General features: G+C 38.2%; 1 protein-coding gene across 2 annotated transcripts in view; it reads right to left on the bottom strand.

Annotated features, from left to right (window-relative positions):
* PPP2R2B (protein phosphatase 2 regulatory subunit Bbeta) overlaps positions 1-27,064 on the bottom strand; it is a 468,277-nt gene that overhangs the window by 106,788 nt on the left and 334,425 nt on the right. For both annotated transcript variants that reach the window (XM_044661806.1, XM_044661804.1), the window contains 3 exons: positions 19,722-19,819; positions 16,328-16,493; positions 6,077-6,189 (listed from right to left, as the gene is read on the bottom strand). In XM_044661806.1, coding sequence (XP_044517741.1) covers positions 6,077-6,189; positions 16,328-16,493; positions 19,722-19,819 — 377 coding nt within the window. The remainder of the gene's footprint in view (positions 1-6,076; positions 6,190-16,327; positions 16,494-19,721; positions 19,820-27,064) is intronic.

Raw genomic sequence — 27,064 nt, 5'->3', positions numbered from 1 at the left:
TTCTTCTCTACGGCCATGTGTGTATTATTACCCAGATCTTTCTGGTGAGGAAACTGAGATTCAGAGACCAAAAATGACTGACCCAAGGTCACACTACTCACAGTAGCAGAATTTGAACCCAAGATTCTCAGACTACACTTCTGCTTATAATCATCTGATATTCAGTTGAAGCAAATATACACTTATGAAATGTCTGTTTTGTGCAGAGCTCATAGCTGGGGGGTGGGGGGAGGACAGGTGAGGATATTAACAATTCAGATAAGATACAGATCGGGAAGCTTATAGTCTAGATGGAAAATATGACACCCAAATAATTGTACCATGAAATAACACCTTATAACAACATGAAAGATGCATGAAATGCAACCTATAATCTGAAGGGGGAATATTTCTATGTAGCCACTGAACAATTTTGTGACCATAGTGACCTCTGGCATGATCCCAAGATGCCCACATTTTATGTGCTCATAAAATCGTAGATTTAGAGCTGGGGGGGGACTTCAGAAGTCAATTAACTCAACTCTCTTATTTTACAAATGTGGAAGCTAAGGCTCAAGGAAATTAGTCACCCAAAGTCACTTAGGTTATAAATATTTAAAGTAGGATTTGAACTCATCTCCTGTGTCAGCACAGCTAATGCCTTTGTTACTATACCAAAGGAGAAGCAAGGACTTCATAAATAACAGCAATGACAACTACTCTATTTAATTTTCATTTATTAATGAATTTTTAAGACTGATTTTCCTCACCAGAATCTTCTACTGAGATGCAGGATAAATCTCTAGGAGTCAGCAGTACTAATATCAACACTTTTCTCTTCTTTGGGGCCACAACGGTCACCAAGGGTCCCCAAACCTTCTGGACTACGTATTTATAATTGGTTTAGTAGCAAACTTCAACATCATGAGAGTTCCCAGTGGAATTGACAAGCAATAGTTAATGAGGAAAATAATAACTATGGTCAAATGCAGTCACCCTATGCATAGACTCACCCTGAGGCTTATTAAGTCTTTTGAAAATGAACTCCAGTTGCTTAGAAAGGGCTCCTTGGGCCTCTTACCCACGGGTATTGAGAGGTTAAGAAAGAGAAGTTCATGCAGTTTAGCAGCTACTCTGCACTAAGAAACCATGCAGCTATCTTCCTTGGTTTTAGGCTGAGACTTTGCCAAAGGATCCCATCAACCCAATTGGGGTTAGAAATTCCTTTTCCACACTAGGTTCACCAAAGGTGTTGGAGACATAGTAAGAAGAAAAGAAAAAAACTCCTTAAGTAGTAAGCTAATAATTAAGATCTCCACCTCTCTTCACATAGTCACAACTAACTGAAAGACACTCAAGCTGATGATTGGGAAAACAAAATTCTAATTCCTGTTTTCCTACTAACTCCCTGTGTTCTCTGGGCTTCAGGGTCTGCAATTGTCAAAGGATAATATCCAACTTTTCTATTCCATAGAGCTATTATGAAGAGAAAATGAAAACCCTATTTCAGGGCAACATCTCTTCTGGCCTCATCTCTGATCTGTCTTTAATCTTTCACCTTTCTCACCCATTCTTCAGATCACTATCTAAACAATCTTCACAACATAGTACTAGATCACATCATTCATCTAGTCACAAAAGCTCAGTGCCTTCCTGTTGCCTAAAGATTAAGGAATGAGCTCCTAAATCTCATGCCAGAGTCAAGGCCTTCCACAACCTGGCTACAACCAATTAGTCCAATCTTACCTGATACTACTTTCCTGGATGTAGTCCACATTCCAGATAAATTAAAATGTCTTTCTGTTCCTGCTTCTCAACCTGCCCTCTCCCATTTCTTCCTTGAATCACAGCATGTCTCACACTTAGAATGGTCTCTCTTCCCTTCCCTCCCATCTCCATCTGCTCATTCATACCTCTCCTCTTTAAGGTCCAACTCAAAGACTACCTCCTCCATGACACACCGATACTCATAACTTCTGCCCCATCATTTTCTGTGTGTTTATCTCACTCTCCCTTGTATTATAGTTCAGTTTAAATCAATTCAACATTGTTATTAATTACATCATTATATTATTAATTAAATCATAGAGTAACAATTAAATGTTATTAATAATTATTAAATGTCTACTATTTTCAAAGCACTCAGGATACAAATTAAAAAATGATACCTGCCTTGCCCTCATGTAGCTTACATTCTATTGAGGGAAACCAAAATATATATTAATGAATTAATACAGAATATATTCAAAGAAATTTTGGGATATGGAGATCAGTAATCACTGGGATGATCAGAAAAGTCCTTGTATTTAAGGTGACTACTTTTAATACTTTGAAAGAAGTTGTGGGGGGGCGGATAGGTGGCTTAGTGGATTGAGAGTCAGGTCTCCTTCCATTGAAATGGAAGGTCCTGGTTTCAAATCTGGCATCAGACATTTCCTAGCTGTGTGACCCTGGGCAACTTGCTTAATCTCCATTGCCTAGTCCTTACCTCTATTCTGCTTTGGAACCAACAAACAGTAATGATCCTAAGACAGAAGGTGAAATTAAAAAATAAATAAATAAAGATGCTAGGGTAAGGGGGGGGGGGGGAATATTTTCTAGTTATTTGTGTTCTTATACTTTCTCTACCACTCCAATTAGAGTATTTGCTCCTTAAAAACATGATCTATTTCTATTAATTTATGTATCTCCAATAGTTAGTACATAGCCCTGGACATAATAAACACTTAACTAAAGGATCATGGATGGAATCACAAGATTTCATTTCAATCACAAGACTGAAATGATACATTTGACCACTTGTGAAGTCCAAATCGCAATACAATTGTGGTATATTAACATCCTATTTTTGCTCATACAACACCAATTATTCTGCTGGGTCAGAAATTCGAGAGGAATGCTTTTCAGGGGAGGGGCTCTCTAGGCAACAATTGATTAGTTGTGAAAGACCATCTTGAATGATTAAAAAAAAAAGAAATTTGCAATATCCTTGCTCTGTAAAGCTGTGTCTCCCAACACTGCAACAAACAGGTTCATTACTCAGTAAGGATTAATTAGCTGTGGACAATTATTAAACGTTCTGACTCCCAAGATCATCAGTAGGACCAAAAAGTATAAGGGAACCAAAGATAATCATGAAGTAGAGAGAAAAGGAAAAAATATCCATAACAAAAAACAATAGTTTATCATACACAATCCAGAAGTTTTGCCTGCTTTTTCTTCTTTGGGAGTTGGGTTCAAAAGGAAAACAAAGACTGAACGCTTTTGAAATTAAGCAGAAAGATGGCTAGAAATGCAGAATCAACCTCAGAGGGCCTGGCTCATGCTAAAGAAAAGGCTGGTTTTGTGAAAAACTTAAATGACTAAGAATTGAAAGGTGAAGTTAGATAGGAAAGTTCTAAGATCAAGTCTGTCTCAGGAGAAGCTGTGGATAGTACTGAGATGACTGAAAAATTTTATAGATGTAGTCATAGATGATTACACTAGTTAGAATTGTCCTGATAACTAGGTGGCACAGTGGATAGAGTGCCAGGCTCACAGTGAGGAAGACTCATCTTCCTGAGTTCAAATCTAGCCTCAGATATTAGCTGTGTGACCCCGGGCAAGTCATTTTACCTTGTTTGTCTCAGTTTCCTTAATTGTAAAATGAGCTGGAGAAGGAAATGGCAGTATTTTTGCCAAGTATCTTTGCCAAGAAAGCCCCAAATGGGGTCATGAAGAGCCAGACACAACTGAAAATAACTGAACAACAAAAAAATAGGCAACTAAGTAATGCAGTGGAATTAAAGTTAAGAATACCTTAGTTCAAATATGGTTTCAGACACTTATTAGCTATGTAATCCCTAAACAAATAGCTTAATCTCTATCTGCCTCAGTTTTGTCATTTGGAAAAATGGAGAAAATAATGGCATTTTCTTCCTAAGATTGTTGGGAGGTTCAAATTAGAAAATATTTGTAAACTTCTTGGTAGATCTTAAAGCACAATAGAAATGTTAGCTAGTATCATTGTTATAATTATTACTTCATAGAATATAGAGTTAGAGCTTGAAGGGAACTTAGAGGTCATCTAGTCCAACACCCAGAATTGAAACTCTGTCCTTGGACCCTGAGCTCTGAGAGGTCTTACTTAGAATGAAGTCACCACTCTACTCCCTGACCATTTCCAAACCATATTCTTTTCCATCTTCTCCAGCCCTGTTCCCTTATCAACTCTAGTTCCCTTTAGTACACTGAAATGCATTAGAAAATAATCTCCATGAAGGCAGAGGTTTTTGGTTTTTTGCTTGATTGTTTTGTTATCCTCACCACTTAGCACAATGTCTGAAATATAGTTAAGTACTTAATAAATATAGCAAGTGTCAAATAAATTAGAACATTCATCCGTCCTTTCAACTATTCAACCATGTATTCATACTGATGAAGAAACTGAAGAAAGAGAGATTAAGTGACTTGCCTACGGCTGCACAGATTGAAGGAATAAGGCTGATATTTGAATTTGTATCTTGATGCTACAATTTTATGGGGCTAGGTTATACAGTGGATAGGGTACTGGGTCAGGAGTCCTCTTCCCGAGTTGAAAGTGGACTCAGATACTGACATATGACCAGGCAAGTCACTTAACCTCATTTACCTCAGTTTCCTCATCTGTAAATGTAAAATAATCTGGATAAGGAAATGTCAAACCATTGAAGCATTTCTGCCAAGAAAACCCCAAATGGGGTCATGAAGAGTTGGACATAACTGAAAAACAACTGGACTGGATGATAGGTTTAGGGCTCACTTTACAGAATATCTAGTTCAAAGTGAAGATTGAATCCCAGGGAAAAGAAGTAATTTGCCAATAAAACCACACTAACTCTAATAAAGGAGCAGGCCTAGGATTAAAAGCAATCCATTTGTCGAGTGCTCTTTCCATAATAACTTCTGAGCCTGGCAGTTAAATAACCATTTCAGACTGGTTGCATAGCCATGAGGGCAGGTTCTCTGGGCTTGGTGGAGACTCTGACACTCAATGCCTTGGTTCTGTTGGAGATTCTATCCCCCCCCCCCCCCCCCTTCTAGGGATGGAATTTCCCAGAATGACAAAATACAAAGGTATGAAAATACCCCTGAGTGTTCTCAGAGGATCCTCAGAAATCTCTTGAGTAAGATCAATCAAATTGCCCACATGGGCTTGAGGATGCCAGGAGCTAGTCAGATTAAAATCTATGGGGAATGTCACTTTATAGGCTCTCTAGTGATTTCTGACGTTCCCTGGGGAGCCACTGAGATAACTCTGAATCCATCTTTGGGTTTTTCCATGAAGAAATGCTAAGCTAATGTTGATGGGCAATGGTTTTATTTTGGTGTAACACATTGCTATTAAATTTGTAGTGTAAATAGACCAACTTTTATCTAAAAAAAGACGACTATGCTGACACTTGACCCCACCCCCCCATTAGTAGAGCATATATTTTGAATTGGTTTCATGACATTTAGATGGATCTGTATCCATTATCCAGCCTGGATTACCAAGTCTGACCCATGAACATGCATTTACTGCATCACCAATTAAGATTAAGAAAGCAGTCTGTGGCCACTAATGACAGTAAGGATGGCTCCCTCCCATTGAGATAGATCCAATGGCCTTGGTATCATCAGCTCTGTGCCTCTTTCTGCTTTAACTAATGGAACTGGTCAGCCAATCCCAGGGCAAAGGAAGCTCATATTCTTAGTACTTCTATCCCAGAAATCTGATGTTCAACTGAACAATTCCTGACCTAAGAGCACATTATTCACACTTATTCTAAAATCCCCCAAGTACAGGGCCTTGTCTTAATACCAAGCACTTAACTTATGGTAGTAGTCACATTTGTCACATCTTTAATTCACCCCTAAATTTTGTCTGATATCTGCTACCAGAGGACGTGTGGGTTTTCTCACATGTGGCTTAAAAATGTTCTAATAACCTAGAGAAAAGAAAACATCAGCAGTCTCACCTCCAATCTTACTAGAGGTGTCCTCTCAGCCCTGCTGTACAGATTAGAACACAAAGGTTTTATTTCATTTTGGAAAGGCTCATTTACTTCTAGGAAGGCGGGCGCTCTTTGTCTCTTACCCGTAGTGTTGTAATGGTAGCAGGATCCCGGAGCCGGCCATCTTCATCTTTCAGATTGTAACCCTCTGGTCTCTTATCTCTCTCACTGACTTTCCAGAGCTTCACAGTTTTATCTACAAAAGAAAATTTAGCAGTTCAATTAGTGATTTAATAAGCATCAACTAGGTGGAAAGCCATGGAAACTCAAGACATACCAGTTAGAAGAGAAAAGAAAGCTACATTGAATGAAAAGTTTTTTTTTTTTTTTTTTTTTTTTTAATGAGTTAAATGTAAAAGAGCTTTGAGAAACCCAAGCTTGGAATATCTGCTAGAAGTGGGATGGTCCAAAAACAGAGATGTACTTTGTAGATATTTTTTGACAGCTAAAAAGTGATGAATTTAATCAGGGTTGTAAAATACATCTTTAGCCAGAGAGAGTGAATTAGAAAATTCTTCATAGGGATCTGGTACTCTGATAGAGGAATCAAGAGGTTCTATGTGGGTCAGGAGATATTGAGGTAACAGAACGGAGAATTAGAGCTAAAAGAGACCTTGAAAGTGATCTAGTCTAAATGGAATATGGGAAAACTGAGGCTCAGAGAAGCTGGGTGTTCTTGTGTATAAATGCATAGTTTCTAAAGGTCAGAGGTGGGATGTGAGCTCAGGACTTAGTGACTACAAGCTCAACCTTCTTTCCACTGTGCCATACCAACTTCCATCTCAAACGAGATGAATTAATAAATGAGGAAGCATTTCTGAAGTGTGACAGTACTGGATATACAACTAGAAAAAGGAAACTCTCTCTCCTCTGGGGACATAGGATATATGGGAGGATTCAGCTGCAGAGCAGATGGAAAGATCAGAGGTTCCCTAGCAGGGAGGAGGGAAATGTCAAGGAGTTTTTAGGGTACACAAGATTACCTGCCTCATCTGGTGGAGAGCCTAGAGGAGACTAACTTATATCCTCTGAGATGGGTGTGGGGAGCATTGCCCTAAGCATAAGAGTAAAGCTTCTGGGGTCGAAGAGCAGGGATGGTAATGATGACCTTGGAAGGAGGGTTGGAGCAGAATCTGGATTTTAGTCATGGTTCTGCTACTGACTAGCTGGCTAGATGGTTCTGAAAAATGCTCTTTCAATCTCTTGCCCTTAATTTCTCTCCACCTTCCTAAAATAAGGGGATTGGACTAGATGAACTCTAAGGTCTCCTCCAGCTTTGCTGGTCTATGATTCCATGCTTCTACCTTGTATACTCCACAGTGAGTCACTGGCAACCCTGAGGGCCCACATCAGCTTGCACTGAGACAGAAGGTGAGACAGCTTCCCGTTCTGAAATGCTGGCACCAGCTGCAGGGTTTAATTTAGAACTTCCAATCTCTGTGCCAAACCCCCACGGGTTCTATATTCCCTCTGGATATCCTGTCACATACTAAACTGCTATTTTAGGGAAAGAAAATGTGGCATAGGCCATGTTTATAGAGTTAGCTCTCAATAGTATATGCTAACAGAAGGGTGCCACGGCATAGATAAGCCCCTAACAGTGAATATTAATCCCCCCAAAATCAATTCTATTTATATTTGCCCTTGGAATTCATCATATAAATTTCCTGTAGCAAAATTACTTTTCTAACCATGTTTTCCCCCCTCTGGCTAGTATTAAAATTGGTCTTTCACTCACTGAACACACAACTGACTGTTGAGGAAGTCAGTATAGAAATGCAGAGGGAAAACAATCTGGAATATTTCTTATGGATAATGTCAACTTGCAAAGAATTTCAGAGTTGGAAAGGATTTTAGTAGTCGCCTTGATTCATTGATACCAAGGAAAGAATCCTCACCACTAAACAAATGAGATATTTGTAAAGTGCTTGACACATAGTAGGTGCTTGATAAATGTTTGTTTCTGAACTCCACTATATATACTTGATGAGTGATTTTTTGCTTTTGCTTGAAGACCTTTTACTTCTGGACAGTCACTGGTTATCAAGTTTTTCCTTCTGTAAAGCCTTAATTTGCCTTTCTGACTCATCCACCCATTACTCCTGGATCTGCTTTCTGAGTTCAAACAGAACAAGTCTATTTCCTCTTCTAAATAATAGAGCATTTCAAATTTCAAAGACTTCCTAACATTTAATTTTGTAATCCTCACATACGTTTTTCCCACTAGCTATGATTTCACCTGTATATGGAGGAAAATCCCTCTACTAGTGAAAATCTGCAACTCTACTCCAATTTATACTTCTGGAGATTTGGCTAAGGGCACTGAGATATTAAAAGATTTGCCTTTAATCACCAAGTTAGAATGTGAGAGAGGTGAAACATGGGCCCAGGTCTTCCTTAGTCTGAGACCACTTCCATAGCTACTTTGCTTTCTATTTTTGGTTAATGATCATGTTATATTGAGTATTATAGCAATCTGTTGATGTATCTCTCGTGAGACTTAAGCTCCTTGAGGTGAGCAACCAGGTATCACCCAAATTCATACTCTCACACATCTAATGAATTTCCTCTGAGATTGCCATCCATCTACTTTGTTCATTTCTTTAATGAAGAATTATTTTTATGTTGCCTCTTTGTGGGTAGGGATTATACTCTTGCCTTTGTGTCCCAGATACTTAGCACAGAGTCCAGCTGTGTGGACATATATTATATATATATATATATATAATATAATACATATTTAATGAATACATATTTATATATGTGTGGACATATATTACATATATATATAATATAATACATATATTATAAGTGTATAATAAATGTTTCTTGACTGATTGTATCTAGAAATGTATCAGGCCCTTGTTTGACTTTTTCTCCAGTTTAATGACTTCATGTCAACCTTTAGGTGCCATACAGCTAGAAATGTTAACTACTAAACTAGAGTTAAAATCTGAAAATATCCCAGAAGGTTGGAATGATGGATGGAAACTCAGATGATAAATTTAAAGTTCCATCCATTAGATAAAATAGATTCTGCATCAGGATGTGGTCATCCACTTCTCTAATTCATTTTTTGGGACTATAGTCTCCTATATAAAACTATAGTACCCAAAATAAAGGAGGTCCTAGTTCCTTTCTATTCTGCCTCATTCATACCTCATTTAGAATGTCCTAAGAGTGACATTTTTTAGAGAGATCTTGATTAAATGGAACATGCCTGATAGGGTAACTAGAATAGAGGAGGAGGCAAGGTCTGGAAATGATGATATATGGGAAATGGTTGAAACATGATAAAATGAGTGAAAAAAGCATTTGGTATGCCTTTACTATTTGCAAATCACTGGGCTAAATACAGGGGAAACCAACATAATGTAAAGATAGTTACTGCTCTCAAAGAGCTTAAAAGGGGAGAAAATAAATATGCGAAACTTTAGCTCTAAGTCAGATAGAAAGGTCCCATGGTCTTAGGGGGAAACAGCAAAGAAGACGGTAATTCCTTTTCTTTAATGTCATTTCCGCTGATAAAATTATATCAATTTCCAATGTAGAACCATTTGACAGTACTAAATACTTTGGTGGCAAGAACTTTCTTTTCTGGGTTTATACTTCCCTATACAAATAAAATAATAGGTTGGGACCCCCCCCCCCAAAATTAGTATGTGAGGATTACAAAATGGAATGTTAGGAAGTCTGAATAGGAGAGTGATCATCAATTGGGAAGATCATGGAAGACTATTGGGAGAAAGTCGTGTTCTGAAACAATAGGTAGAAATTCAACAGGCAGAGGGAGGAAAAGAGGGAGAGATAATGTTCCAGGCTTCTAGGAAGGGCATGAACAAAAGTACCTGTAGTACCTGTAGTAGGAGTGAGGAAGCACCACATGGATCGTTTCCCGAGATGTTAATTGAGCACACTAGGCCAGAAGCATTGTTATTCTCAAGGCTCTTAACTCAGTCAGGATCCCAAGCTATCTCCATTAGGACCTGATTGCCTGGCAAATGCTGCCTCCTCTCAGGCTGCCCTACTGCTTTAGCTAGGTTGGCTAGCTTGTCCTGTGAGGTGCAGTTGCTGGGGATGGCTGGCTCCTTCTCCACAAGACTTGCTTCCCTAGGTGATAGCTGTGAGAGCTTAGTTCTAACCCATCATGCTGAGGTCCTTTCAGGTCCTTAGACCTTCACCAAGTCCATCAGCTATATTATCCAGTTTGGGGGGGGCGGAGGGGGGGGAGGGCGCAGGCAGGAAAGACAAAGAAAAAATGTACTTGTGATTGCACTGGCATAGGGAACTTGTGGTGAAGGAAAGTCCTTTGCCAATGCAAACTGGCCCTTCTCAGCAAATTATAGTTTTAGAGTATTCTACAGCAATGGTGACAAATTCAAAAAGAAACAAAGCCATTACACAGTTCATGAGGATCTTTGTGGGCCTCATGTTTGCTTGGAAAATCACAAATTAATATAATCTATGTTTCATTGTATTTTTTTTCATTAAATATTTCCTAATTACATTTTAATCTAAGTTTGATCCCCTAAGTGTGTTATTGCAAACCGCACACAGCCAAAAGCCCAGAGTTTGATATCTCTGGTCCAGAGCACTAGGAGTTTTAAGTATTTTGCCCAGTTAAATGGCACAATGGATTAAGTGTTGGATTTGGAATTAGGAAGACTCGAGTTCAAATCTGCCTCAGACATTTACTGACTATGTGACTCTGGGCAAGTTGCTAAATGTCAGGCTGTTGCAATTTCCTCATCTGTAAAAATGAGAACAATACACCTGTCTCCCAGGGTTGTTATGACAATCAAATAAGCTAACATATATAAAATGTACTGCAGACTTTAAAGTCCTATATAAATGCTTGCTAGAGATTAAAAGTGGGACTTGAATGCAGGTCTTCCTTGCCGTAAGGCTTCTTTTCTGTAGAGTCTAAGAGGCAAATCAGGATGAAATGGGAGAAGTAATATGATAATTAATAATAATAGCTAATATTTATAAAGCACTTATGGCTTCTGAACCACTTTACACATATTGGATCTTATTGGATCCACCTACCACTCTGTGAAAAAATCACTATCATTATTTCCATTTTCCAGATGAGAAACCCGAGGCTAAGAGAGGTCAAGTATCTTGCCCAGGGACACATAACCATTCTCTATCTATTATGCATGGCTTCCTATCATGAGAACAGACTTTGTCTCAATATAAGTAAAATTACTTTTCTGCCCTTGTATCGGTCTCAAAAATGAAAAGCCTGGCTTTTAAGATAGTGACTGTGATGAGTTTAAACTGAGTATAGACACTTTATCTGTCAGCTGGATTGTAAAGGGAATTCCTACACTGGCTGCTAGGCTGACTAGATGACCTTGGATGTTTCACCTGGCTGTAAGCATCTAATCAAATAAGACAGCAGAGAATGTGTTTTGCAAACCTTAAAGTGTTTTGTAAATGTCAGCCTATTATTATTATATTATATTATTATCATTTTCAAACGATAATAATATAATATAATAATAATAAAATGTTTGCAGAATACTGAGCCATCATTAGAGGAAAGTTGGAAGCAAACAGTAAATACTGTCAATAGAAAGGTGTACCTCCCATTTCAACCCTGGTGATGCTGGTACAAAGAAAGAAACTGAGCTAAGTAATTCAATCCAATCTATAGTTTCCAGTATATAAACACTTTTTACCTACTGTCTTGAATAAGAAAAAGCCCATTAAACGTTTTCTAAGTCAGATGTATGCCCAAAAAGGATATAAAATTAGTTACTTGTTTTTATTAAAGTTACTCATAAATATAATGGGATTGGCATGGTTTTTTTAAGAGATAATTGATGGTGAATTTAATCTAAATTCTGTGTGACTGTCTTGCCTGGAGCCATCCTTGACTTTATCACTCAGCCTTTCTTTCCTCAGTGTCCTGAATCTTTGTGTGCAAGTGAATCACAGGAATAGGTGGCCTTTATTCTGAATAATGACGTTTTCTTTATCCTGGCAGATTCTCTGAGTAGTTTATCATCACTTCTGACAAATTTTAAGCACAATCTTATCATTTATCTTAATTTTCTCTTTAATGCAGTATTTCAACTGACTTTCACTAATTTTTTGGTATATGTTAGCCCATTAGGTTTAAGGGGGTTTCCATTCTCTCTATTTGTAGGGGAAAAAAAGGAAATGATATAACAACATGGGAATTTTTTTATAAGAATCATTCTGAGATACTGTCAGCATGTAAAATTGTATCCCAAATGGGAAGATAATATCCCTGTTAATCAAAAAACTATTTAAAAACTCAATTAACAGAACATTATGCTATATAATTAATCTTCATTGCATTTCACTGGTTTCTGCCCCCTTCCCCCACCAAAGGAGGTTAATAAGTCTTTGTATTTTATTACAATGATCAATAGAATAAATTCCATAATGCAAAGTAAGTTGGTTACAGGAGATAATTTGCTATTTTTCTCCTCCTAAAGTAATTAAGTCACATTCATCTTAAGTCTCATTCATTCTGAGCAACCAGGTTCATATTCCAAGATCTCTTGGACTCAAACACTCAGCTACTGTTCTGAAGAGCCATCAAATAAAAACAAATCAACGGCTGTTCAAGAAAGCAGAACCCCTAGAAGGTAAGCAGAGCACCAGTCAGAGGGAAGAATTAAATTACCCAGGATCAGAAAGAGTCAATAAGACCTAATTATATTTGTCCTAGTGTACATATATGTACTGTATGTGCACGTGTGTACGCAAGCATGCCTATACTTTGGATCCTATACTATGGATCAGACATGTCACCACCACCAAGTTAGTATTGTCTTCAATGGTATAGATGTCAACTGATCCATGTCTTTGCATCCTCTGATATTCTTATCCTTGTTCTCTCATGAATTGGCCCACATTGCTAGAGTGCTAGAGACTTCCCTTGAAGTCTTTTTTTACATTTCAAGGGTATAGAGCAGTGGTCCCCAAACTTTTTTGGCCTACTACCCCCTTTCCAGAAAAAATATTACTTAGCCCCCTGGAAATTATTTTTTTTTAAACTTTAATAGCAATTAATAGGAAAGATAAATGCACCTGTGGTCATCACCACCTCCCTGGATTGCTTCAGCACTCACCAGGGGGTGGTAGAGCCCACTTTGGGAATCACTTCTAGCCCCTACTCTCTTCAAATGCCTGGTCCACTTCTTTTCTCCATAATGCATTTCTGTGAAAGAGAATTTAAACTCCTTTTTTTTATTTTAACTTAATCAATTAAGAACTTGGAGTCCCTTGCCTTTCATACTTAACTTAGTCATTAACACTTACTAAGAGCCTTTTACTAGAAAAGGAAGTTCACACCCTAAAAGACCCTCCACCATGGGGGGCAGTGTTAGGTAAATTGGGAGGCTGTGATTGATTCCTGAGATGTGATGAAGAGAGCTGATGGGTGGAGAAAACTGTGTATAATGTAATGATCCTGGGAGAAACTCTGTAAATGATTATTATACAGCCCCAGGAATCTTACAGATGGAGGTGGGAAATGATGAGAGGTTTTAATGAAAGCTCCTATCTGGATGTCAAGATAGGTTTACTTAGCAGCAGCTTCAGTGATCTTTGCTGTTGCCTGAAACTGTATAGAATCTTCTGGTACGAATGACCAATCAAATGATTTCACTGGTTCCCACCTAACTAATGAGGAGGTGGTGATTGTTTCCTCAATTAGTAATTTAATTGGTTAATAACTTCAAGGATGATGATCCTTAATTTCAATCTCTGACTGAAATTTGTGATAGATTTACTCAGAAGATCAATAATTGTGAAACTATCTTCAACAATGGCCAGGTGGATCTCTAACTGAAAACTTGCTAGAACTCTTAGAAGAACCAGGTCAGTTATGGCTTTCTTATTACAACTATTTAATGATAACTGGTAAGGTAAAGGAAAGGATTGGGAAATTGTGAAGGAGAGAGGGATTAAAGGAAAATCCTAAACCTTTATCTAACTAGGTTGACTATAAATCAGCTAGTATCTTGAAGCCTGCTTGGCCAGTTATCTAACCTCAAAGCTTGAAGGTTTCTTCAGTTCACTAAGAGTTAGCTTTTAGAGTTGATCTTCTGGTTGGCTTTATGTTGGTATTTTGGTGTTTTTTGTAGATGTTGTCAATATTGGTTTTGGATGGATACTGGTATACACAGAATGCCCTATCAGCAGCTTAGGTACTTAATCCTAGCTATGAGACAATCCTGAGATGAACTTTCCTCTCACCAATCTCCCTAGATTGAGAGAATGATACACTGATCTTTTCTGCTTTTATAGTCCAATCTCAACTGACTTTTTGGTCTCATGCCAGCTCAAATTGCACTCACTGCATTCTGTGTTCCACCCAAGTAAATGGCACTCATGTTGGCCAACATGGCTTCCTGCAAAAGTCTTTACAATAAGCAGGAGCCTCTGGGACCCTGGGGTATTTTCTTGGCAGTCTTTTTCCTCATGGGTGTGAGCTCTGCTGAGATTCTTTGCAGTATTGTGGTTCCTCCATGGAAGAGCTTTTGGACAGCTCAGTGTCTTTTGCAGTTTCAGATTTTGGCTCCCTAATTTGGACTTTAGATTCTGGTGAAAATTTGGCTTTCTGCATTTGAGACTCAGACTTAAGAGACTTACTTGGGTGAGACTCTTGCCTCCTTGGCATGAGAGACTGCCCTTTGCAGCTCAGCCTCTTCAGTGTTGGTCTTTGGTTGTTGAAACACCTGGCTGGAAACACTCTTGTAGACTGGTGAAATTTGCATACAGATTCACATTTGGGGTGTAGAGGCACTTGGACTTGGACTTTGGGTACTTTTAGCCAGGCAATATTTCCCACCTCCTTCCTTCATTTCCCTCTCTTACTAGCACCATTTTGCTGTAATATAGCTAATAACCGTCTTATGACTTAATATTTAATTATTATAAACAGTGACCAGAACTGTTTAAAAATTCTTATATTTGCCAAACCCATTTTAATTATTACATTTCCAACTCTGAATGACATAATTTCCAGTTTAATGGAAATATGTTGGAGCCTACTTGTGCTCATCATACATATGTTACATATATATAAAATATACATGCACATATAATTGTGCAAATACATACTCAGATATATAGGTATATCTACATATCTATATCTATACACAGAACACATACACACATATATGTTCCATTTTCCCAAGGAAGTCATTTTTGAGCCAAATTTGGTGGCCCTAGACCTACCCCTTGGGAATTCAGTGCTCCAGTTTCTTACTGGATGGTTTTTTAAATCCATAAGGCACTTTGGTAATTAAGAATTGAAAGTAGAATGGATAAAAAAGGACTTCAACAAAGTTACAAGAATTCACTGACATTAAAAATACAGCCATTGTAGAGACCATGCCTACATATGGAATCCAATTCATAGGCTTAGCCTTTTGTTTTATGTGCCACTTGTGTAACACATTTGTCCTTGTATTATACCCATATATTTTGTTCTCCAATTATCTCATGCATGTGTATCCTGCCTCTCCATCTAGACTGTACACACTCCTGAAGAATGAGTTTCCCACAGGAACTAACAGTTTGGCATACCTCACTCTGCTAGTGGCATACACTCAATAACCCATGCCTTATTGATTTGTTTCAGTTCTACAAACACACAGATTTCCATGCATTCTCTGTTAGAACCAATGCTATCAACTTCCCTTGAGTGACTCATTGGAAGAGAAGGTGTAGAGAAGAAGGGAACTATGAAGAATTTTTATCTCTTTGGATTAGATCGTTGTTTCTAAGGAGATTCCTCACCAGAAACAGGCAAAGACAATAAGAAGATGACCTGTACCCCATTAACATCCTGGCTACACTCTGGGGCAAGGATGACTAGCCTTGTTGGAGCACATTGTCAGAGTACATTCAAAAAGTCTTTGCCTATGCAGCATGATGAGAGGCAGTGGGTGAGAGAGGAAATTTGGATAAGTATCCCTGGGTGAGTTGATTAATATAAGTAATTAATTTAGACAGATCTCTAAGTAAATGTAGCTTAACTTGAATTACTGGGCCTATGCATCTCTTATTAACCAAATAATCTGAGTGTCTGAGGTGTCTGAGGTTCCATGCAGTGTAGTATAGTGGAAAGAGTACTGGCGTTGGAATGGGAAAACCTAGAAATTCCAAGCTCCAATATTGACTGGCTGTACAACAGGAGTTATTTAACTTTCTTGAGTCTCAGTTTTCTCACCTGCAAAACTGAGGTCATAATGCTTATACTGCCTAACTCTTAGGGCAGTATGAGAAAAGGACTTTGTTAGCATCTATGTGTACCATCTGTATTAGATATGATGATTACATACCATTAGTGGAAAGGAGAAAGTAGGCTGCATTTTGCTGTGGAAGCCATCTAATTTTATTAATCTTTTCTTCAATCTCTAAACTCTTCAGGTAATCGAATTCGGGCTCATGGCTCTGGAATGTGCTGTAAACATTGTATTCACCCCTTCGATGAAGCTGATTTTTACTCTGTTGGTGGGGAAACACAAAAGAGATATTTAAAAGTAAGACAACAACACATTACTTATGGTCTTCTCTAACAGATATAACAGGGAGGGGTAAAGGTACCCAGGATTGCAAGCAAAGCTATTCAGACTAAAATGGATGAAAGAAGAGTATCTATTTTTGCCTCCCACTTCACACCTGATTTAAATTCATGGCACACAATAATGAGCAAAGGGATAGGAAAGGAAAATAAGGGTGGGGATGGAAAATAAAGGAAAGGTGGTGAAGAAAGAGCTTGGTTTAAGAATTTTAGGACTATATTCTCAAAGATTGACAAATGTATGCTCTCTTTCACCATGTCAGGCAGTAAACATTTATTAGGCACCTATTATGTACCAGTGCACTATGCTGAGTAACATTAGGAGAAATTGATGAAACCTTCTCCACTGCAAAGTGGACTTTCTTACATGGACAAAGAATCACACAGGATGGGCAAGAATGGATGTACTACCATGTGCATCCTTGGAGTGACAACCAAATCAATGAAGTCCCAGTGCCAATTGTGCTTTTGAATATTTGCAAAAGGCTTTTTGGTTCAGCTTTTGAAGATCTGTGTTTAAGAATTAAAATTTAAAATTATTCAAGCATTAGTCTTGAAAACAACTTTCTGAATAAAATGTTAGTTTCTATGTATCAGGGTTTGAATACAGATACATGAAAAGAACATTGAATTTGGAATCAGAAGACCCTGGTTTAAATCCTGACTCTTTTATTTACTTACTATGTTGGCCTTGGGAAACTTACTTAAGCTCTCTGGGCTTTAGTTTCCTTACCTGTGTAAAAAATAAGGGGATGAAATGGGGTTTCAATTGGTCTGGATGAGTTGTTTCCTTCCAAATGGACATCTTAACTGAAATCTACACCAATTGGATCCTAGCTGATCAGGACCAATGGCTCTTAGTAAAGTTTCTAGAAAACCAATCTGCATTCTCTGTCGCTCTCCCAATTATCCTTGCTTTCTCCATTTACTAATGCCAGAAATCTGCCAGTAACTTTGGAAGCCCATAAAGGAGAATAGACCAATAGGTAGTTTGCAATTATTAAATTGTCCTCCCCTGCTGTTATTGAGAAATACACTGATAGGTGGGGGAGGGGGAAAGGGAAGGAAAAGAAAATGTTCCTTCCTTCTCCTGATTCTGTGGGAGAATGAATTTCTCCTTGAGATTCAGCCATTGAATAAGGATGAGAATCTGACCCTAGATAATTATCACACTGAATTTTTTCTCCTGCATGATGCTTATATAGCTCTTTTCATTTTCAGGGTTCTTAACAAAACTAAACTAATTAATTGCATGTTATTTCTCTACAATGAAATTTTGTGGAACAAAAATACTATGCTTAAAAAAAAAAACCCACCCTTCTCTTTCATTTTTCTAATGAGCCTGACTCCCAAAATTTAAATAAGTTAAAATAGGTAAAAATAGCTAAGGAAAAATTTGAAATCAAATATTACCACTAGTCCTTTGCTGCCTTGGATAATTTATGCTAAGCAGCACCTACACTCTGGTATCATTGTGAACCTAACTTTCTAAATTTTGCATATGAAGATTTAAAAATAGGTTTGTGACTGTATTAAATATAGAGGTCTTGGCCACTACTCTGCCTGCCACAGGGAAGGCCAGGCTACCTTAAAAATAAATTTATAAGACTGCTGATTTGCTACCATCCAAATCAGATGTCAAGTGTGTGTGTGTGTGTGTGTGTGTGTGTGTAGTACGTGCCAGACCAATTAGCACCAGACAGCTTTGGAAACGTAGGAAAAATTCCAGGTCACAAAGGGCTATTAATTTTCGCTTGCCAACCACATTTTAGTGCTTCTTGGGCCAATGGAATATGCTGGGTGCCTGATTTAATTCTGAACACTTGAATTTATATAAAATCCCCTAGGGTTTTTGAAGCTCTTATAAAAATTAATTGCAAATAATGCACAATTACCAAATATATCACCTCTAAATGAGGTTTTCCCTTTTCATAGTAGTTGCAACCTTAATGGCTTTTCAGCTCAGAGCAGCTTTTAAATTGGTAGGGAGGCCTTATGCAAAATACTCTCTACCCAAATTACCATCCTCTCTAGGATTCCAAAGTGGCTGGCAGATTTCTGGCACTAGTGAATGGGAAAAGCAAGGACATATGGGAGAGCTACAGAGTGCAGACTGGCTTTCTAGAAGCTTCACCACCAGCCATACATGTGTTGACCAACTGGTATCCATGCATGGTATAATTCTAAGTGAAGGAGACCTTGTGCATCAAAGTCCATCATTCTAGGTTATGAGAAGAGAGGTAGAAGGCAACCAAGTCATTTCACATGAGCAAAAGAAACCATAATGGGTTCAATCCAAGTCATAGGAAGCAAAAGGCTATTTTAATGATTGATCTTATAACTGACCCTTTTGAATTAGAACTGCTATCTGCAACAACATGGCAAGGAGGTCCAGCTCTACTCTGGAAGCCATAATGTTGCCTAAAAAGAAATCTTGTTAGGGTGATGTTTTCTCACACATTACTTTGGGCATTTCCTATCCTCTTAGGGCAACAGTCAGCAACCTTTTTGGCCATGAGAGCCATAAACGCCTTCGGAAGGAGGAGAATGGAGGCAGAAGGCACCGGAATATGGGTGGAGGCTGAAGGGCCCCCTGGAGCACATCCTGGGGCTCTGCCCCGACTGGCAGGTCAGGAGGTAGAGCCAAATATGACTCAAGAGCCATACGTTGCCAACCCCTATCTTAGGGTATGTCTTTCCTAGAAAAACTGGCCACAAAATTACTTATCTTTTACTTATCTTTTGACCCAAACTTGCCCTCCCTAAATCTATTAGCAAATCTCACTGTATTTTTTTTATACCAGCAGCATCTGAAATGGAGTGAATAGAATTTGGTAACTCAAGAGAACAAAGGCAATTCAAAATGAACCAACTATGGCCAACATGCCCCCTTTACAATTCTGCAATCTTCTTGGATCACACAACACAGCCAAGGAAAGATAAGGTGGCACTCAGAAAATACAGCCTTTTCAGGTGCTTTTTATGAGAGGGAGTATGAACTGCTAATGACTTTGGGGGCAGTTTTCAGTTTGTTAGCAAAGGACAAGATTCTAGAGTGACACATCAGGATTAAGGAACAGCAGGAAGCTTCCTTTAAAAAGGAAAAGGGAGGAAAAAAACACAACAGGCATTTTGCAATCACTCCTACTTACCTCCTGCTCTCGTTGAAATATTACAACCCGACCCCCCTTGTCTCCTGTCGCTAGTAATTCTCCTGTGTGGTTGAATTCTACCGTAGAGATAATGTCAGCTGAAAAGAAGAAGACAAAGGCAATTTAAGTAACTGCAGACTTTCTTTCCATGGGTAGATAATAGCCATACTTTTCAATGCATTTAAGGAAAGAGACTTTGTCTCTCCAGTGGAATCTGTAAGATTCTCATATAGGTCTTTTAAATGCCAATGTTAATGGCACTTGGAAATGTAAATTTCCTAGATGCTAGCCAGCCCTGCACAGCAATTTCTGGGGGGGATTTGAAGGGAACAAAAGTAAAAGCATTTTCATTCCCTGTTGATATGCACAAGAAAAATGAATTTCTTTATGGTTCAAAGAAATAGCAATTTTCTCTTCAAATACCTGGCGACCATTGAGAGCAATAGAATTCACAGATCCTTCACTGACATAGAGCCTTTCCCATTTTATTCTCCCTCATTAGAAAACTTTTGGGGGGTGGAGGAGAGCAAAGCCTGTTTCATAGAATCATAGCATCTTAGATAAATAGCATCCCCCAATCATCAGTTTATCTCTATAAGAGATCTTAGATCATCAAGCCCAGCCCTTTCATTTTACAGATAAATTGAAACTGAAAAAGTTAGTTAAGTAACTTGTCCATGGTAAATGGCAGTCAGATTTGAACTTCTGTCTTCCAAATCTTTCTCCTATGGCTGCCCTATTTGTTGTGTTGAACTATCTGCATGAGAGAGAACAAGTGGCAAGAATATAGTTATCTTACAGCCTGTGATTCAAGTGAATAAGGGGAAAAATCAGGGGACAGATGGACATAGTGAAGCATGCTTGTAATTTTTGCTCCAAGGGAGATGGAGGATCAGTTGAGTTTGGGAGTCCTATTTGGGAGTCCAATGTACTAAGCCTATTAGGTATCTACATTAAATCTGAACCAATCATGAACCCTTCTCCCCACCTCTTCCCACTCCATGCTAGGGCTACAAAGCTGCATAAAGAAGGGTGAGCTGGCTCAGGTCAGAAATGGAGTGGGTTGGAGCTCCAAAACAAGGGGGTGGGCCTGTGAGTGGCCAATAAGTGAAAAAGGAAGAAAGGAAGGAAGGAAAGAAGGAAAGAAGGAAGGAAGGAAGGAAGGAAGGGAGGGAGGAAGGGAGGGAGGAAGCAGGGAAGAAAGGAATAAGGGAAGGAAGAATCAGAGGAGAGAATAAGAAAAAGAAGGAAAGGAAAGAGAAAGAGAAAGAGAAAGAAAAGAAAAGAAAAGAAAAGAAAAAGAAAAGAAAAGAAAAAGAAAAGAAAAGAGAAAAGAAGGGAAATTATGAGGAAGGAAGGGAGGAGAGATCAAGAAAGGAAAGAGAGGAGAGTAAAGGAGGGGAGGGGACAAATTCCTTATGCCCAAAATTAGAAAGAAAAGGAGACCAGCCCAGTTCCACTTTTTCCCCACTGCCTCTCCCTTGTCACTCTACTTTCCTTCTCTAGAATGGCACAGCCTAATCTAATTTCCAGAAAGGAAGATTGCATGAAAACAGGGTCATGTGGTCAGAAGGGAACGAGGGCAATTTGTACTCATGTTATTTCTAAAGTGAGAAACCAGCCAGACACCAAGAACTTAGATCACAGATAATTGCATGAGGAATGCCAGGCTGCAGGGCCTTTATTCAAGGGCTGGTTACCCCTGGAGAAAAGACAGGTAAATTACCTATGATTGGATTTATTAGGGCTATTTTTAGAAAAAATGTCAGTTTAATTTCCCAGTATTTATTTCCCTTTCAGGTTCCAACAATTGCTACTGGGACTGCCAATGAATTAAAAAAAAAAAAAAATCAGGGAAGATAGGGACCCAGCCCTCAGCAGGGCAGTACTAAGAACTTGTGATGGCTATGTCTACAATTGGAACATAAAATGGAAAAGGAAGAAAATTAGCAGATGTAGTAGGCTTCTTGAGGGCAGGGGCTGTTTTTATTTCTGTCTTTATATCTCCACTGTTTACCACAATGCATGGCATAATGAACTTGAATGAATAATTAAATTTAGGTTACAAATCCTGCTTTTTTCTCCAAATACTTAAGCATTCAAGTATTTTCATGTTTGGGGGAGATGTACAATGATTTGTCCATTTTTATTCTTCAAATATTTAATCAAATAAGCAAAGACTAATAGTGGCAACTAGGTGGTGTAGTGGGAAAAGTGCTGGACCTGGAATCAAGAAGATCTGAGTTTAAATCCAGCCTCAGACACTTACTAATTTGTGACTGTGTGGGCTAGTTAATTAAACCCAGTTTGCCTTAATTTCCCCATCTATAAAACAGAGATAATAAATTAATAGCACCTACCATACCAGGCTGTTGTGGGGAACAAATGAGATAATAAATGTAAAGTGCTAAGCATACTGCCTGGCACATAATAAGCACTAAATAATTCTTAGCTATGATTATTATGGCTATAAAATCCTCCATTTTATATATCAATCAAACCTGGCACTGGGCTAGGTCTCAGGATACAAAAATAGAAAGGAAACAGCCCTTGCTTTTGAGGAGCTTATATTCTACAATACTGGGGGAAAACCCACAACAATAGGTACATAAAAGTATAACAGTATATAAATATGTGCCAACTAAATACAAATTATTATAAATGGGAGCAACAGGAAAGGCTTGTAGAAGGTTCTACTTGAGCTAAATTTTGAAGGTGGCAATGTTATTCTTGGTCATTTGGGTTGGGTGGAGAGAGAGAGAGAGAGAGAGAGAGAGAGAGAGAGAAGGAAGGGAAGGAGAGGGAGAATGGGGAGAGAGAGAGAGAGAAGGATGGGGAACTACTGGGCTAATAAGATTTTGTACATATCAAAAGAATGTCTCATGAGTTTTGTATCCATTTAGTATATTTAGAACCTGCTACTTTTTACACTGATATCTCTTTATTAATAATAAACTAAACTAGTCCTTTATACTTTGCAACAGTGCTTTCCCTGCAATGTCCCAGTAAAGTAGGCAATGGAAGTATTGTTATCGCAATTGTGCAGGTGAGGAAACTGAGGCTGAGAGAGGAGATGGGACATGCCCAAGGATAGGTACTTCACAAAAACTAGAACAAAAATTCTAATCTAGTTTATTGTCTTTATGTCCCAGGTGCCTCCTGAAAGGATCATTGGATGTCAGAGCTGGAAGAGGTCTTAAAAAATTATCTAATACGATGCCCTAATTGCATAGGTACTATAGTAGATAGAGCTCTGGGCCTGGAATTAGGAAGACTTGAGTTCAAATCTGTCCTTACATACTAACAGTATGATGCTAGGCAAATCACTTAACCTCTTCCTGCCTCAGCTTCCTGAAAAGTAAAATAAGGATAATAATAGAATTTATCTCCCATGGTTTATGGCGATGAAATGAAATATTTGTAAACCATTCTTGGTACATCAAAGATGCCTGATAATATTTGTTCCTCCCTTTCTTCATCCTCAACCCCTAGAATTTAAGTGGTTTGCCCCAAGTCATGCAGGTACTTTAAGTTATCATAACTACAACTCAGATTCAGCTATTCTGACTGTTCTTTTTTACCTTAATGTATTTTCTCAGACGCCTCTTACATAAAATGAAGTCTTTGTCCTCATAATTGATGCTCCCTTTCTTGTATTAAAGCAGTTCAGTTGTTTTTCGGTGGCATCTGACTCTGTGACCTGATTTGGGGTTTTCTCAGCAAAGGTACTAGAGTGGTTTTCCATTTCCTTCTTCAGTTCATTTCATAGATGAGGAAAATGGGGCAAACAAGGTTAAATGACTTGCCCAGCATTATACTGCTAGTAAGTTTCTGAGACCAGATTTGAACTCAGGATGATGAATATTCCATTCGTCCCATCTCACACTTTTTAACAAAATCAGTTTGGGAAGGTAATGTGTAATAGTCATGCCACAGTTAAGTCAATAGAGACTTTCATTTCAGTCCATCTATGATGTTCTGAACCTCAATTTTTCTCATCTGTGAAATGGGAAGGATAATCCCTGTATTGCCTGTCTCAAAGGATCAAATGTGAGGCTCAAAGGAGACAACATATGTGAAGTGCTTTGTAAGCTTTAAAGTGCTTTATCGATGTTCTTTGTTTTCATCTTCCCTTTTATATAGCAAGCTCCCTAAAGTGCAGGCACAGTTTTGGTTCTGTCTCTGTATCCTCATTGACTTGGACATAGTAGATCTGTAGTAGATGTATTTGTCAAATTGAATGAAGAACCTGAGCCCCAGAGCAGGGGAATGACTTGGCTGTGGTCAAGTTTCTCCTATTCGAATTTGCTTATCTTGAAACCACCCTCACTTTTGGAGAGGAGAGGAAAAGAAGCTTAATACTTGTAATTAATTAAATATTAAATTAATTTGAAATTAATTAATCTAATATTAAAGTATTTTATTTTAAATATTAATTTTTAATACTGGGTAGGTACAGAGATCTCTGGAAGAAAGGCACTGGAGGTATTCTAGAAGAACCATCAACGCTCAGCTAACATTTGCCTCTTTCTAGCTCAGTGCAGAGGGATTTAGGAGGTGTTACCAATGTTATTTTCATGAAATCTTCCTGCCCTAGTAGAGAAACCAAAGATAGAAGTAACCTTTTCTTTTCTTTTTTCAACTTCTAATCAAGCCCATCAGACTGTATCACAGTTTTCCAACCACCTGAAACCTCAACGCCCCCAGAAAGATGGACGAGAAATCAGTGATGAGAGATGTGAGGGGGGAGTGGGTTGGAGGAGGGTTAGTGGGATCACAAGCAAGCTTTTATGCTAAAGAATCCAGTTAATAACAGTTTCAGAATTCTGCCTTTATTCACCAGCAATGTTAATGATATAGCACTAGATCTGTGTGGGCTGCAACTAGGTAAATTTAGATCCCCAGAGATGGGTGTTCCTTTCTGAGGAGGCTGAGCCAGAGAGGAAGGAGCCAAGTAGCTTTTTCCATAGCTTGCACCTGGTCAAACAATAGTTAGGTTCAGCCCCTTGCAAAGAACTGTTATGTCCTAGAACAGGACTTATCCTAGGGCAAACAAAGCAAAGTAGCTGGAAGAGGGGACAATTTCTTCCTAAAAAGATTATTCTCAGTACTCTTCCTAAGGTATAAAATTATATCTCCTTCATCTAGCTTTTAAGGCCTCCCAACATCTGCTCCCATCTAACTCTCCAGCTTTATATCACATTACCCTTCTTCACATGCTGACAGTACTTCACCCATCCAGATTAGGAAGGCACATAAAATTATCATATACTGAGAAAATGAATGACAAAATTCTGTCCTTATCAGACAACGTATGGATTATTATCCATTTGTGGAAAGGCTTGAAACTATGCTATACAAGGGCAGACAGGTAGCTTACTGGATATAGAGTCGGGCTTTACAGATGGGAGGTTCTGGGTTCAAAAATGTCCCAAGTCATTTCCTAGCTATGTGATCCTGGGCAAATCACTTTACTCCAATTGCCTAGTCCTTGCCACTCTTCTGCATTGGAACTGATACTTATTTTGATCCTAAGACACAAGGCAAGGGTTTAAAAATAAACAGAATTATACTACACAAAGATGGTTTGAAAAAACTAGCGATGCTTATTCTGGAGAAGAATGCTATTTTAATTTTTCTTTCTTGAGATCCTGAAATTTCTCTACAAATTCCTAGTATTTTCTCCTTAATATTTAAAAATTGCTACTATCTCCAGGGTCCTGTGAAATAACTATAAGATTTTTTTTGTAGTTCAGTCATTTTCCAATTCATTTTCTTCATCTTCCTATTTGAGGTTTTCTTCATAGAGATACTGCAGTGGTTTGCCGTTTCCTTCTCCAGCTCATTTTGCAGATGAGGGAAGTGAGGCAAAAAGGGTTTAAGTGACTTGCCCACAGTATGGAACACTATCCTTTGACCACTTACCTGCCCACTATGAAATCACCCCTTACAATTTTTGGAAAATTTTAAAGGTATCATTTTCATTCTATCTCCTATTCTCTCCCTTTACTCTCTTTTTCTTTTATACTTTCCTCCTTTTAAAGTCAAAGTCCTGATATAGCCCACCCCAATGAAATAAAGAAAATAATTAAGGAAAATCTACTGATCCAGTAATTACATTTTATCATGTATGCAATATTATTCACCTCCATACCAAAAAGACAAAAGTATATTCATCCTCTGTTCTCCAGGAACAAGATTGTTGCAATTTATTTGAGTTAAGATGCCTCCATGTTATTTTCATTTACATTACTGAAAGCACCATGTATACTGTTTTCTTGGTTCTACTTTCTTGCTTTGCATCATTTTATTTAACTCTTCCCATTTCCCCTTCAATGCAGCAAAATGATAAGCCTTTAGATATACCACAATTTGTTCAGTAGTTCCCCAGTTTAGGAGTTTGTTCTTTCTTCCTTCTTTCTTTCCTTCCTTTTTACTTTCTGCCACAAAAGACTGCCAAGACTATTTTGGTATGAGTAGGACCCTTCTGTCTTAGATTTCCATGTGAGTATACTTCCTAAGTGATGAGATGTTTAGGTCAAAAGGAACAATTGTGAAACTTCTTACCAAATTATAAATTGTTTTCCAGAAAGTTTGGATTAATTCAGCATCTTTTATCAACTTTGCTGATTTGATGGGTATAAGGTAAAACTTCAGAGTGCCTTCAGTTTACATTTCTCCCAAGTTTTATATAGCCCTTTAAATGGTCGTAAAACACTACAAGAACTATCTCATTTGATTATCACTACACCTGATTTGCTTTAACTTTGATCCTTTTGAAGTAGGTGTTATTCTTATCCCCATTTTACAGGTAAATAAATGGAGGCAAAGACAGGTTAAATAGTTAGTAAATGTCTGAGGCAGGATTCCAACTTCTTGACTGCAAGTCTAGCTCTAATTGAACTAGGTAGCAATAATTCACGAGATTGAATAGTTTATATTTTTTCTAAGAACTTCTCATAACATTAAAAATCCAATATGGATTCTAGAATTTGTACTTTTTTCACAAATAAGGCAGATTCTGCATTAGTTGGGAAGGTACCCACAAATAACTTGCAAGATCGAGGAATTCTTCCAGGAAAGAAACTTGGGCAACAAGCCTAGTTATGGAAATCTACTTTCAGACAAGAATGGGAATGAATCAAATTGCTCCTGAATGCATGATTTGAAGTAGGTTTACTTGCTATAAACAATGGGCCCATTGGTCTAGACTTCCTAGTTATTGCTACCTAGAGAATCTCTACTTTCCTTTAGAATATATACTTTAAAAACTCCAATCCCAACATAACCTTGCTCCTTTAGGGCAAGGGTTGTTGCATTTATTGTCTTTGTAATTCAAGTAC

The sequence above is a fragment of the Gracilinanus agilis genome, chromosome 2 (assembly GCF_016433145.1).
Source record: "Gracilinanus agilis isolate LMUSP501 chromosome 2, AgileGrace, whole genome shotgun sequence".
Taxonomy (NCBI): Eukaryota; Metazoa; Chordata; class Mammalia; order Didelphimorphia; family Didelphidae; genus Gracilinanus; species Gracilinanus agilis.
This window is presented reverse-complemented; position numbering and strand designations above follow the sequence as displayed.